General features: G+C 42.8%; 1 protein-coding gene across 1 annotated transcript in view; it reads right to left on the bottom strand.

Annotated features, from left to right (window-relative positions):
* CELSR1 (cadherin EGF LAG seven-pass G-type receptor 1) overlaps nucleotides 1–12,880 on the bottom strand; it is a 165,404-nt gene that overhangs the window by 41,649 nt on the left and 110,875 nt on the right. Inside the window, exons 6-8 of the mRNA XM_059847299.1 lie at nucleotides 6,451–6,608; nucleotides 5,384–5,547; nucleotides 4,241–4,366 (exon numbers count right to left, since the gene is read on the bottom strand). Of these exons, the coding sequence (XP_059703282.1) occupies nucleotides 4,241–4,366; nucleotides 5,384–5,547; nucleotides 6,451–6,608 (448 nt within the window). The remainder of the gene's footprint in view (nucleotides 1–4,240; nucleotides 4,367–5,383; nucleotides 5,548–6,450; nucleotides 6,609–12,880) is intronic.

Genomic DNA, 12,880 nt, shown 5'->3' with positions numbered 1-12,880 from the left:
ATAGTCCTGCTGGTGAGTGGGTGGACAGAGCAGGAAGTATGAGGCAACAGTTGGTTCAGATGTTTTCAACATAACCTTGATTACCTGCTTCTAATTAGCAGATTAAACACAGGAAAAGGCTGGGAGGCAACAGGAAATATGAATGAATTGTGGATACTCCAGGGCCAGATTATTCAGCTGCCTCAGCTACGCAGTCTTTTCAGAGGGAGAAAGTTTCTGTGGAATTGCCTAAATCACCTGCCTTAAATATCCTGAGGTGACAGCTGCAAAATTGCCCCCCCGCTCTAACCTTGCACAAGCACAGCTCCTCCAGGGTGACACCAACGACAGCCTTCAATAGAAAGCACTTTGCTGATGGAAAATAGAGGAACACCCATCTCCTTGGACTTCTAAAGTTGTTACCCTGGGTAACAGGAGCTACAGTCCCATAGATTAGTTGATCCCACTGATTAGAAGCACAAATTAAGCCATGAGAGATCTGTGCTATTTGCAACACCTCATATGACACCTCCACCATGTGTGGAACCTTGTAGGAGATCTACAGTCAGCCCCTTCCTGACATCCTTGCTTGTGGACATGTTGGTGAAGTTCGTGGCAGTTTTTTGCCAGTGGACACAGGCCTTAGAGACTGGGTACAACCACCACAGATTAGCACCCAGACTTTTATTTCATCATGTGCTGAGTCCATGACTGTCGCTTAACAGTCTTGCCCCTTCTGCTCCACACTACCATATCTGCTGACACTTTCTGGATTTTTTGTAGTAGATCATGTATATACAAATGCCTATGTGTTACTATATACTATGTGCATATGTGTAAGTCCTTAGAAAAAGGTTGAGAGATGACATCATGCCAGAAAATGGGGAAAAGTTAGTGTGAGGATTTTTTTGAGGAATAAAGCCAAACCCCAAATTCTCGTATGTCTGCCTTGCTGGTGTCTAAAAAGGGAAAGACTGGGGTGAGGAGTGCAGTGCAGGGGTTGGAGTAAAGTGCTAGCCCTTTAGCTCCCTATTTGTGAGAAATAAAAAGTCAGGGACTACTGGGCTACCACTAGTCAAGCCAGAGGTGGAACTTGACTTGCTCTTCCTTAAGATGTGGTTACCCAACCACCTCGCACCAGGCTAAGGGCAGGCAGTCCCAAGAGGCAGCCCTCCTGCCTCCTGCCTGTGCTCTCACCTTTGCAGTCATACCACAAATGCCAGAGAGGGCATATGGTGGAACCACTGCAGCATAGCCTGCTCTTGAAAACCAGATGGCAACTTTAAAAAAGGTTGTTATCAGATACAGATGTCTCAGGTTGCTTAAAAGTTGAATGCAGTACTTGAATTCTGGCTATTTGGGCCAGGGCACAATTCATCAGCTCACTGCACCACATCAATGTAAAAGTAGCCAGGACGTCAGTGTTCAGCAGGATTATTTTCTCTTGCTCCACCTGTGCAAAAGCCTTTGCCTTTCTCCTCTGCCCTGCTGACTTTCACAATAACCTCAGCTTCCAACTGTGCTGCTGGTTTTCTGGGCTGTTGCTGAGATTTTTGAGCCATCTGCCTCTGGAGTGCAGAGGCAGGATGTAAATTTGTGGGCTTCCCACCTGCTGAGGGCTGGGAATGCTGTGTGCCTTTGCTCCTGGGAGAACTGGACTGGCATGGCAATTAGCAACCCTCTTCCTTTTCTCACTGGTGGTGACTTTCTGTACTTGCAAATACCATTCCCTTCCCACACCTTCTCCCAGCCTCCCTCCCTTCCCTGGGGCCAGGGTGCACCTTTCCCTGCCAGTTAAAAAGAAATCCCCATTTGTCAGCTCCCTCTGACCTCCCTCTTCCCCCCAGCTCTTCCTCATGCCTGGGACCAGGAGTGTCCATGGAGGGGGTGGCACATCCACTGTCCTCAGACAGGACCTGACCTCCCCTGTCACCACAGAGGCCCACATGCTTCCCAGCACCCTCTGCCATGGGCGGTGCAGTGATACAAACTGATCCTGTGCTCAGGGTTTGCCACTTGAAGCACTGCCTGTGTATCTATGCTCACTCTAAAGAGAGTCCTGCACTCAACAGGCCAGCAGAAACACGGGAGGGCCATTCCCTGTGGAGACAGAGGGCCTGGGGAAACATGCTGCCAACATCCCACCGGATGTCACCTGCAGTGTGGGTGCTGGACATGTGGAAGATTATGTTTAGGTCCAGTCCAAGGCTAGTGCAATGACACTGGCCATCCAAGAGTGAGTCAGACACAACTGCCAGATCTTCTTCACAGAATTGCAACACCTAATAGTTTAAAAGAATTCAATTAGAATAAAGGTGAAACTAATTTTTCCTTAATTTTATCTCCCTTCTATATATCAGCAGATGGAGAGGGGAACTGCCAGAAGGTGAATTAACAGATTCTAGGAGGGTGATGAAGGTAAAACATCCCATCCTCACAAGTGTAGACCAGATCCCAGAGTTTTGAAGAGCAGGAAATGAAAAAAATGTTAATTGGTAACTTGCCAAAGTCTGTCCTCTGTTAGCCTGAAGCAGAACCAGCACTGCCATAGGGATTAAAGAAATGCAGCAGTCCTACTCAAAACTGCAAATATTCTGTTGAAGACTTTTTAAAAAATAGCTGCCTAATAATAGCTAATGCTCTTAGGATCATAGCTGAGCATTCAAATAAGAAATCTGAAAGACAGGAAAATGGCATATCTGTGACTGACTCTATCTCCTGAATTTAACTTTGGGCTCCTGAAATCTTTGGTCACATTCTGTTTCTTTCTTGGCTTGCAATTTTTCCACAGGGACACTGGTCCACAAATACCATTAAAGTGCCAAGAAGCCTGCTGCCTTTAAACTGTCAGAAAAACCCCACAAACTGAGGCATCAGCAAGAACATGGGGTTTTTCATTAACAAAGGGGACACGCAGGAATGTACAGTGCTGGAGGCAGAGGTGACAGCTGGGACTGGGGAAGGCAGTGCTGTTGTGACTGCTTTCATCTCTTTCACCTGCATTTAAAATGAGTTTCCAGGGATGGCTACAGAGCAGCTCCCAGATGATAATCTAAATCCCAAACTTTGTGGATTGGTTTTGAGTTTGGGATAAGAAAATAATAAATAAAACAAACATTTGATCAAATTTTGAATTTCCATTTGAAAAACAGAGGGAAGGAGTGTCTTTGCATGTGATAGGAGTACTCCCATTTACACCAGTACAGGACACACCATAGCTGGGCCCCTGGCACTTCCCTCAGGATACATCAGAGTGGGTTTGCAGCACAGAGAACAGCCAATCATGAAGAAAACACAAGAACTTCACCAACAAACATTCTTGATATGAGACACTGGAAAAATCAGACCTTCATACAAGCTTGGGAAGCTCAAAATATTTGAGGAGCTGCTACAGACAGCAGGTACCAGGCTAGGGGCAATAATAGCAGCTCTGGGCTCTGTGTGAGGTGGAACATAGGAAGAGGTCTCCATCATTCCTTTTCCCTGTTCTTCACTCTGCAAACCATTATCTCCAAGACAGAAACTTAACCATGTGTCCTTTCCTCTTAAGCTAAATCGCTGCTTCTGAGGAAAGGGAAGAGAAATTGCCACTACCTAGACTAGGCCCAGTGGAAACATGTTTTCTTTGCTGGAAGCATCCAGAAAGACTCCAAAGGAGCAGCCACCTTGTAGCACTAACCCCTTGGGACTCCTCCCACATGCAACTCCTCACTTCCAGGGGAAAAAACTGACTGCAAGTTCTTCACACCCTATAAAACTCACCTGCTGCTCCTTCCTTATCCTTTAGCCATGAGGTTTTACACATATATGCACATTGTGCTCAATCAAAGAGAAATCCAGTAAAACTGAAAGTGCTCTTAGCACAGAATGCCTTCTTGCCAAAAAAGTAGTGATTAAAACAGCACATTCATCCCCAGTTTGAGTCAAAGCCCAGTAAAGTCAGCAGGATTCTTTCCACTGATTTAAAGGGGCTTAGGATCAGGCATTTTTACTATAAACAAATTACTAAATACAGCCAAGTTCTTTGGAACTACTTTGCTTATGTAAGTAAATCAATGAAAGCTGCTGTTATTCATGACAGTATGTCATCTACTACAGAGGGGATCTCTAACATTATTTCAAACAGATAACGGATGACAGTGTCAACTGCAATCTTCTGTTACTCTCAATCATCACAGCTGGACATAGGTGCTATGAGGTGGCAATGACAGGCAGTGACATGTGCACACATGACAGGCACGGCGAGCTCTGTGCAGCCTACCTTGCTCACAGTTCTTCCCTCCGTAGCGCACAGGGCACTCACAGATGTACGTGTTCCACTTGTTGATGCACGTGCCTCCATTCTGGCACCAGTTGGTTTCACAATAGTTCCTCTGAGCTGCACAGCCTGCAATTCAGGAAAACCATTACTTTGCATGGTTTCAATTAAAAAAAAAGGTTCTGAATGACTGTATTTGAGTTTTTACATAAAAAGAAGACATGGCTATTCGAGGTTTGAGGTTTTTTGCTTTTTTTAGAAAATGTTTTTGAAATCAGTAAAGCAAAATGTGGATGGCAAAAGTTTATGTAAGTTGATCATGTGTTAAATGCAAAAAGACAAGTCTGTCTATCAAAGGCATATGCTATGACTCCCTCCTTAATCCACAATCAATGCAACATACTTTAGAAATGCAATTTAGCTCTTACACAGACCTTCAGCAGCATGGACAGAAGGGACTTTCCATTTTTGTGTGTAAGAGCCAGTTTTAGGATGATGAGAACATTCTGTATGCCTAATCACTGGAACTAATCCTGATCAGGGATCCAAGGACTGGAAATCAAATCAGAACTTCCAACAGGCTGCTCCATGAGGCAGGTTTCACATTTGGGGAATTGCAGAATTTTATTTACAGAACAAACACAATTTATTAAAAAGTCATTGTAAGTGCTGTCTTTTTCGTGAACTAATCCCACTGGCTTTCAGAACAAAATGACATTTAATAGGTAGTTTAAAAATAGAAGTGGAGAAGTCAATTTAGGAGTAAATTCCTGGCTGAAACTCCCAGCAATGCAGAAAGGCTAAACAAGCCCAGTCCTTTCTGATGTGCTGCTGAATCCTGGAAGTGTGCCCTGTGCCACGGGCTATTGTATGCCTCCCTGGCACAGGTGTGGACTGCACATTACTCAAACAAATGAGGTCTGGCCAGAGACACAGCGGCAGCACAATGCCATGCAGCACCTGAAGTCCCTGCCCCATAGCTGCTTTGCCCTCAACAGTGCTAACAGGGGGACAAGGGTCATTTCAGAACCCTGTGTCCCCTTCCCCTTCCTGGGGTTCCTCGCAGTGCCAGCCTTGACATCCTAAGCCTCATACAGCTGTGGCAGAGACCTTTGTGGTGTTGACCCCTGGGGCACTCGCCCATACCTGGCAGAGTGCCATTATTGGCAATGAAACCAGCCATGTCAATGGGCTTGCTGTCGATGGAGAGGTTCCTCATGCAGCCGATGAACTGCCTGTTGTGCACCGGGAAATCCTCAGGCAAGTTTGGGACACCACCAAGGAGGAGAGGGCCAGTTAAGTCCAAAGATCTGAAGAAACAAAGAAATGCTCATAATTTCTTGCAAAGAGTTTGCTTTGTTTTGTTCTTTATCTTACTGCTTTCATAAGCACATTTAAGCTGCACTTCCCTCTGCTGCATGAGCACTTCCACAGCTTGTAATCAAAGGACTGTCCAGTAACACTAACTTTTAACTTAGGAGCTGTCACATCCACATAAAATCCAGTGACCTGTCCCTAACAGTTGCTAGTATACAGAAGAAAATGAAAATTAGAGAAAAATGTGTAGCCACAGGACACTTCTTTCTGACCCCAGTCATGCAGGGACTGGCTGATGCCACTCAGCACAAGGTTGAGAAGCAGTACATTTTTATATAATGGCTTAATTATCATATAGTGCCAACTCTTCTAAAATCCTCTGAAGATCTTAGTCTTAATGACATTTAGTGGATGTAGGTTCTACTAAATGACTCCACACTGTGTGAGAAGTGTTATCATCTGGTCATTTGGATTAGCCCCAGCTTTTATAGCGTGCCCTCTCTTGGGATATTAGAGCACCATGTGTCTCTCAGTGGTCTCTCTGCTATCACTCATTACTTTATATCCCCCTATGTTGCTTGCTGTTCACCTCCTCTTTAAATTCAAAAGTACCAATTTTTTTTTTTCTTTCTTCACAGGAAACTTTTTCTCACAACCAGTGATTTTCAATGGTTGTTTGTTTACATCCTTTATTTCTACCTCCTTTTAAGATAGGACTCAAATGGCAGAAGTAATTCCATGTCCCAAACTAAATTTTGTTGCTTTTTCTCGTTACGTCATGTCTTTTTTTCCAACTGACTGGTTAATCGTTTAGTGCTCAGTGGTTAATTGCACGTTGCTGATTCTTCACTGGGAAAAGAGAATGAGTGGAAAACACAAATATAGGGAATTCTTACTTTTTGGAGCCAGTCTGAGTCCCCTGGGCAGCACAGGTGTAGTTCCCAATGAGGCTCCCGAAGCGCACGGCCACTGCTGTGTCACAGTCGTCCACAGTCACCACAGCCACCTTCTCTCCAGAGGGCCCATGGGGAATTCCTAATCGGCCAATGTTTGGCTTCAAAAAGTAAATGGCACATGTCATACAGGGCTGCATACACACGGGATTTAAATGCTGGTTCAGTCAGCTCAACGACACACTTCTTACTACCCCCCAAAGAGGATAAAAATAGAAGATGCAAATGAAACAGCAGAAGTTAGGCTGTCCCATGACATTTAGGCAAGGAAAAGCCCTGATGGATGACTTCAGAGTCCACTCATGCCCAGTATGATACACAAGGTGGTCAGAAGTGGCTTTGGTCTTTTCTACAGCCGAAACACTTTGGCCCAAATCACATCAAACAGGTGTTTTCCCACTTCTGCATAGTAAATTCTAATAAATTATGCTCATTTTGCTCCTCTTCACCTCAAGGCAATGAAAACCCTAAAATGATGCATTATTATAACTGAAGCTTAAATCAAAGGCTTAAATCACATTTTCTCTGATGGGTGCACTCTGTCCAGGCTACCAGAAACTGAGTCCAGGCCTCTATAAAAGCTGTAGTGAGGAGTGGTCTGATGACTGGGAGGGAACTTAGATGAAACCTGCTTGTTCCAGCTACAAGATGGAGTGCACAAAAAACCACTGGCCATTGCTGGGTCAGCTGAGAAGCCCCCAGTTTCTAGTTACAGGAGAATAGAGACCAATGACCTGTGGAGCTGGACAACCAAAAATAACGGATGTATCTGCACTTGCTCTGGCGCAGGCACATAGATGCAGGTGCAGCATGGAGGATGTGTTTTAGAGCAGCAATAAAAGATCTGACTTTTCTTCACCTCTGCTTCTCCCAGGCAGTAGGAAACTCCTGCCCACCCAATCACAATCTGCCCTGGTGAACCTGGTCCACAAAGCTAGAATTATCACACTCAGCTTCACACCTCCACTGTTACTGGGTCACTCTGCCCATCACCTGCTGTCAGTTGGTGTTCTCCCCACTTCAGCACCTACTGAGTGGGGACATTCAGTGATCCCAACTGAGAGGTTTTCCCATAGGACCACCAGGAATTCAATACCAGCCATCAAACTTCTGTGCTTCCACCACAAACAGATCCTTCATCACCTTCACTAATTTTGTCACTGATCAGATGTATTCCAGAGTGACTGACAGGAGATGATGTTTTCTGTGCAGAAACTCAAGAGACAGACTTGTGCAGTGGAGAAGTACATTATGACTGTTAAAAAAGGTGCATGTGCAAACAAAAGCATAGCAGCCTCAGTGAAGATCTAGCAAATCCTGTAAGAAAACTGTTTCCATGTTTAATGTTCATATAGAGCTGAGGGGTCTTAATCTACCACAGGTGCAAGATCTCTGAGGGCATTATGGGCACAAGAGAAGCAGTGAACTGAACTCTACTGGCTTTGCAAAGGGACACCCCACAGGAATGAAGTCAGCAGGATGTGACCAGATACACTAAAAGTCCATACATATTTACTGGATGTGTTAATCAACAATAGCTGTACCCATATGAAAATGAAGATGGCTGGGCATCCGTATCTTGCTGTACACTTGCTTTAAAACATGTACTGCATGACTGCATTCTGAAATTCATTATTTGTACAACAAACAAGGAAGCAGTAAGGGGATAAATGAATTCTTTCTGTTTCACTTACAGACACATAAATTTATTAACATACTTACAGCAACTTTCATCATCTGTATAGAGACAGATTTATTTTTAAGGGTAAGTATCCCAATGTATAAAAAACATTTTTAAACCACGTTTCCTGGTGTCAATTCCAGTTGGAAAGTATTTTCCATTTCCTCTACCAAGACCTAATGTGATCACATAGTTTGGCAGTTGTTCAGTATAAGGTTTTGACCTCTCTTTAGTGATATTAAGGCAGATTTTATTTTTTCCTCTACTCCCTGGACTTTGCCACTGCCTAGCTTGGAAAGGCAGGAAACACACGTATCTGAAGTGCTGAAAATGTTATTGTATGCAATGATGGCAATGTTAGTGAGCAGCTTTTCAAAGTAAATTTAAAAATACATGGAAAACTAACCAACTGAGAGGCAAGCCTTCCCTTCCAAAATTAAAATGTTTACATTCTGGGTGCTACTTCTATTCATTCAGAGGAATGATTCGATTAACATTTATGTTCTTGTGCTTCACTGAAATAATCTATTGTTTCTTACATGGAAGCCTTGACAAAGGCAGGGTATTTATTCCCTCAGCAGGGGGAATCTGCCCAATGTTAATCATGATTGCAACCTGATGAGACTCAGCACTTTGCAGCTGCTCCTTCACAGTCACTAGCTGCAGTAGCAAATTGATTTTTTTCTACTTTTGTTTAACATATCAACTAAAAAGTGTTTTCTAGATGTTGACTGTTCATTGCAGTACAGATCTCTGGCACCTCTTTGGCTTTGATGACCACACAGAACCATGATGAAAGGGAATATTGCAGTGAATGAAATTTATTGGCAGCTCAAACCACACTTAGTTCAAACACAAGGTGATTTTCTGACCATATTAAAAGGCTCATTTGACAGCATTTGACAGGTTTTTCCAAAAATACAAGAATATGTTGCTCGGGAAGGAAAGAGGTATTTTCAGACTGAATTAATGGGACAAGATCTCAAAATATGTGGCAAGTAATAAACACTATTCATATTCTCAACTGCTAACATAGGAAATACTCTATAATTGAAATAATGGGAAATAAATAAAAGACTTTATCAGAGAAAGCCCAAGTTAGGAGCTCCTTCAGCAATGAATCATAGAACAGATTTTATTCATTAAATACTTTGATTAATCTTAAATATAGGTTACTGGTGATGCAAAGGATATTTAGAGTATCATACATTTAAAAAAAATCACTTTGAATAGTTGCATGCAAGAAAGAGAATTAATCCCACAACCTGAAACTTGGGATCTGATGACAAGAATTCCTGTTGCAGACTCTGAAATTCTCAGCACTAAATGATAAAAATAATAAAACAACCCTACTAATTAACTCCAAAACAATCAGGAACCATGGTGAGATTAAAAGGTTAAAAAGGCAATACAACACTGGGCTGTTGCACAGATGCATATGAGGAAAGTTTCATAACACTGAACAGGATGGAATGTTTGGGCAGTTTTGTTTCCATTTACTAAAAATACTTCCAATTACAGCAGGTGCACAGAACAGCAGCCAGAGCAAGTTTACCATATCAAACAGGCAAAATGGACTTGGCAGGTTTAGCTTAGCAAAAAAGGCTAGAGAAGAGCTTTGGAAATAAGATGCCATCACTGCAATGGACACAGTACAAGAATAAAGGGGTACAAGATGCCATTGAGTAATGTAGGCTGGTAATCTCCAGGGGATGCTCAGCCATAGGAGGGATCATTGTTGGGAAAGTAGCAGGGATGAAAATGATAAAAAAAAACCCTTTATTTGCTTATGATTATAGAAGCTGGTGTTAGCAGAAGACTGGCCTGTGTTTGAAAGAAAATAAGTGACAGTGGGTAGTACTTGGAAAAAGCACCAGAAAGTGAATTGCCAACACTACATGACAGCACACATACTCACATTTCAGGCATGATCTTTGCCTCAATGAAATCCTGCTAGAGCAAGACTGATCCCTAACAGTAGGAACAGCTAACACTAACCAGCATTAATTCACACTAATATTTTCTGGAAATATGTTCAAGGAGTGAAAAGCCAGACTTTCATCTGGGTACTTAGCAGTCCTTTCTGTCTGTCAGACCCATCTCCTGAAATACATGCTACCCGAAAGGCAAGTTTCATTAGCTGTGCCAGTTCTGCACTCATGAGTAAATGTGCAATGTGGTGTACAGGAATTTACCAGCATGACCCCCATTAATAGTAATGCAAGTCATGTAGCTGAGTTCCTGCTCATGGAGCTGAAAATTTACCTTTTGCTGCCTAACCCTAAAGGCTGCCTTTTCAGTTAGTGCTTCTCCAGAAAGAAGCTGGGATTCGTATTTCAAAGACCACATGCTGTAACACTGAGTAGCAAGAAGAGGTACCAAACAGTGCCAGAGAGAAAACCTGGTCTCCCTTAAACAAACTATGAAAGAAGTGCATTATTCCAGGACTCAAATGTAGGGAAGAAAAAGCAGCCCTGAGTGTTGTAGTGTTTTTATCACCATCACATGATGATTCTTCAAACATTCTGTGCATCCCATAATTCATTTTGTTTGTTATACTGACTCTTAGGTTTTTATGTTATAGTCACATATAGGGTCACCTGGAAAAAAGAAATAGTCTTGTCTTAGGATCAATATGTGGCAGCAAAAATCCTGTATCTTTTTATCCATCTGTAAACCAAGACTAACTATATTTATGTTCCTCAAATGATAGCAATTAGTACCTAAAACTGTAAACAATGTAATGAAACTTAACTTTGCCTCACTGAGCTTTCATGAAGATCAGTGGTTCTGATCTATGAGTGACAATCTCCCATCTCATGTCTAACCCATGACATTCACTCCTCCCCATAGAGAGTCCTAGGCAAATTGTGACTACAGGAACGACAGCCTCCTAGGATGTCTTTTGAAAATTGCAGCTCCCTTTCTGACCATAGCAGAGGCAACAGTGAGACTCATCTACTGTCTCAGCAGTGACGTGGAGGAGTGACCTTCTTGAGTTGCAACAGAGTATGGAACTCCCTTTGACCACCTGTAGTGACTTTCTCAGGTTGCAGTGAGAGAACACCACTGTTGGAGGTATTTTCCTAGTGATGCCAAATCTGATTTTTGTGCAACTCAGTTACAGAGCAATTTTTGGACTTCTCGCCATAAATTCAACAGTAAGAAAGACATGTAGCTTCTCCCAGGTGAAAAACCCTGAGAAGCTTAATCTGTGAACTTGTGTTTTATAAGTGGAGACCAGACAGAGGAAAGAAAGTCATCAAAACACATCTGTTTATAGTTTGCAAATCCACTGCACAAATCCACTGTGATTACACTTAGAACATCAGAGGTGGATATTCTCATGTAGCTCAGTTTCGTTTGGGTTCTCTATTATGTTTAAGTAAATATTTAAACTGCGAGAGCCCACACAGTTACTTATTAAAGACACAGCTGGTGTAACGATGCACAGTGAATGGAAAAGGCATACAGATCAACAGACAATGGGAGCCCTTGTCCTAAACACTTAACCCTTCTAGTTTAGATCATATGTCCTACTGTTTCCAAGTCAGGATTTAAAACTGTTGGAGAGGTTTAAGCAAGTAGTCCAATCTTTGGCAGGCTTATTTTAAATTAAACCAGGCGAGATAGTATCTGTACATGTAATAGTAATACTGAAAAGTTCAAATGTTTGTTTAGTCAATCAGCAGCAGTGGTGACATTCAGATTCCTAGATCTCACCCTTTTATTAGTTAATCTGAAAGATAATAGCCTGTTCCAGAGGTCTCACAAACATTTCCTCCACCAGACAACTTTTTTCCAACTTCCATTCCCAGATAAAAACTTGCCACTTTTCTCACAGATGGGAAGAGGGAGAGTGGTTTTGGTCAGCCATCAGAGAGTGCTCCAACATAAGGGATATTCCCTGAGCTCAGACTGAATGCTGTACTCTCCAGCCCAAACCTCAGCCAGGAGGTCTTCCTCCTGCAGGCAACCCCATTGAGTCTTTTGAAGGAGATGAGGAGATGATTCAGCCACAGACTGTAAGTATGGCCAACATTTAGAAAATGCAAACCAGTACTGCTTGCAGATGAGACACAACCTACCTTGTTACACTTGACACCAGGAAGAGACCTAGTTTCTTGGGGGTCAGATGTTGCATATTGTAAATTCTGCATTTTCTCAGCTCACTGTACACATTAAAAATATATTTATTTTAGACAGTCAGTCTTCTCACAAAATGCTTTGCATGGGATAGCTTAATATTCAGAGTTTGGCTTGTTTGTCTTTTTAATAAGTGTAAGAAGAAAAGCCATCCTGAAGGCAGCGCCAGCCTTTCAGTGATTCCAAGAGTTTGCTTACCAGACAGTAAGTTACCCTCCTGTTTTTGTTAATTAGTAGCTAATGATTTATTGGCCATTTGGAGTGGTTAAAGGTTAAAAAGAATCTGTTTCCTTGTTATTTTTTTTAACACTCTCCTCTTCATTGTTAATGTGCTGGTTCAGACCCCACCGCCTGCAAAAGTACTGGGTGGAAAATGCCTTATACCTTTTGGGGCTCTTTGCTTTTTAACGCTTCCAGCGACAGTAATAATGGGGGAAACGGAGCAAGTGGCACAGGGTCCTGCTGGAGGCATTGGAGCAAGTGGCACAGGGTCCTGCTGGAGGCTCTGCCGGGGTCCCTGCCCGGCTCCCTGGCGCTCATTAGGCC

Source organism: Haemorhous mexicanus, chromosome 5 (assembly GCF_027477595.1).
Source record: "Haemorhous mexicanus isolate bHaeMex1 chromosome 5, bHaeMex1.pri, whole genome shotgun sequence".
In the NCBI taxonomy this organism is placed as follows: domain Eukaryota; kingdom Metazoa; phylum Chordata; class Aves; order Passeriformes; family Fringillidae; genus Haemorhous; species Haemorhous mexicanus.
This window is presented reverse-complemented; position numbering and strand designations above follow the sequence as displayed.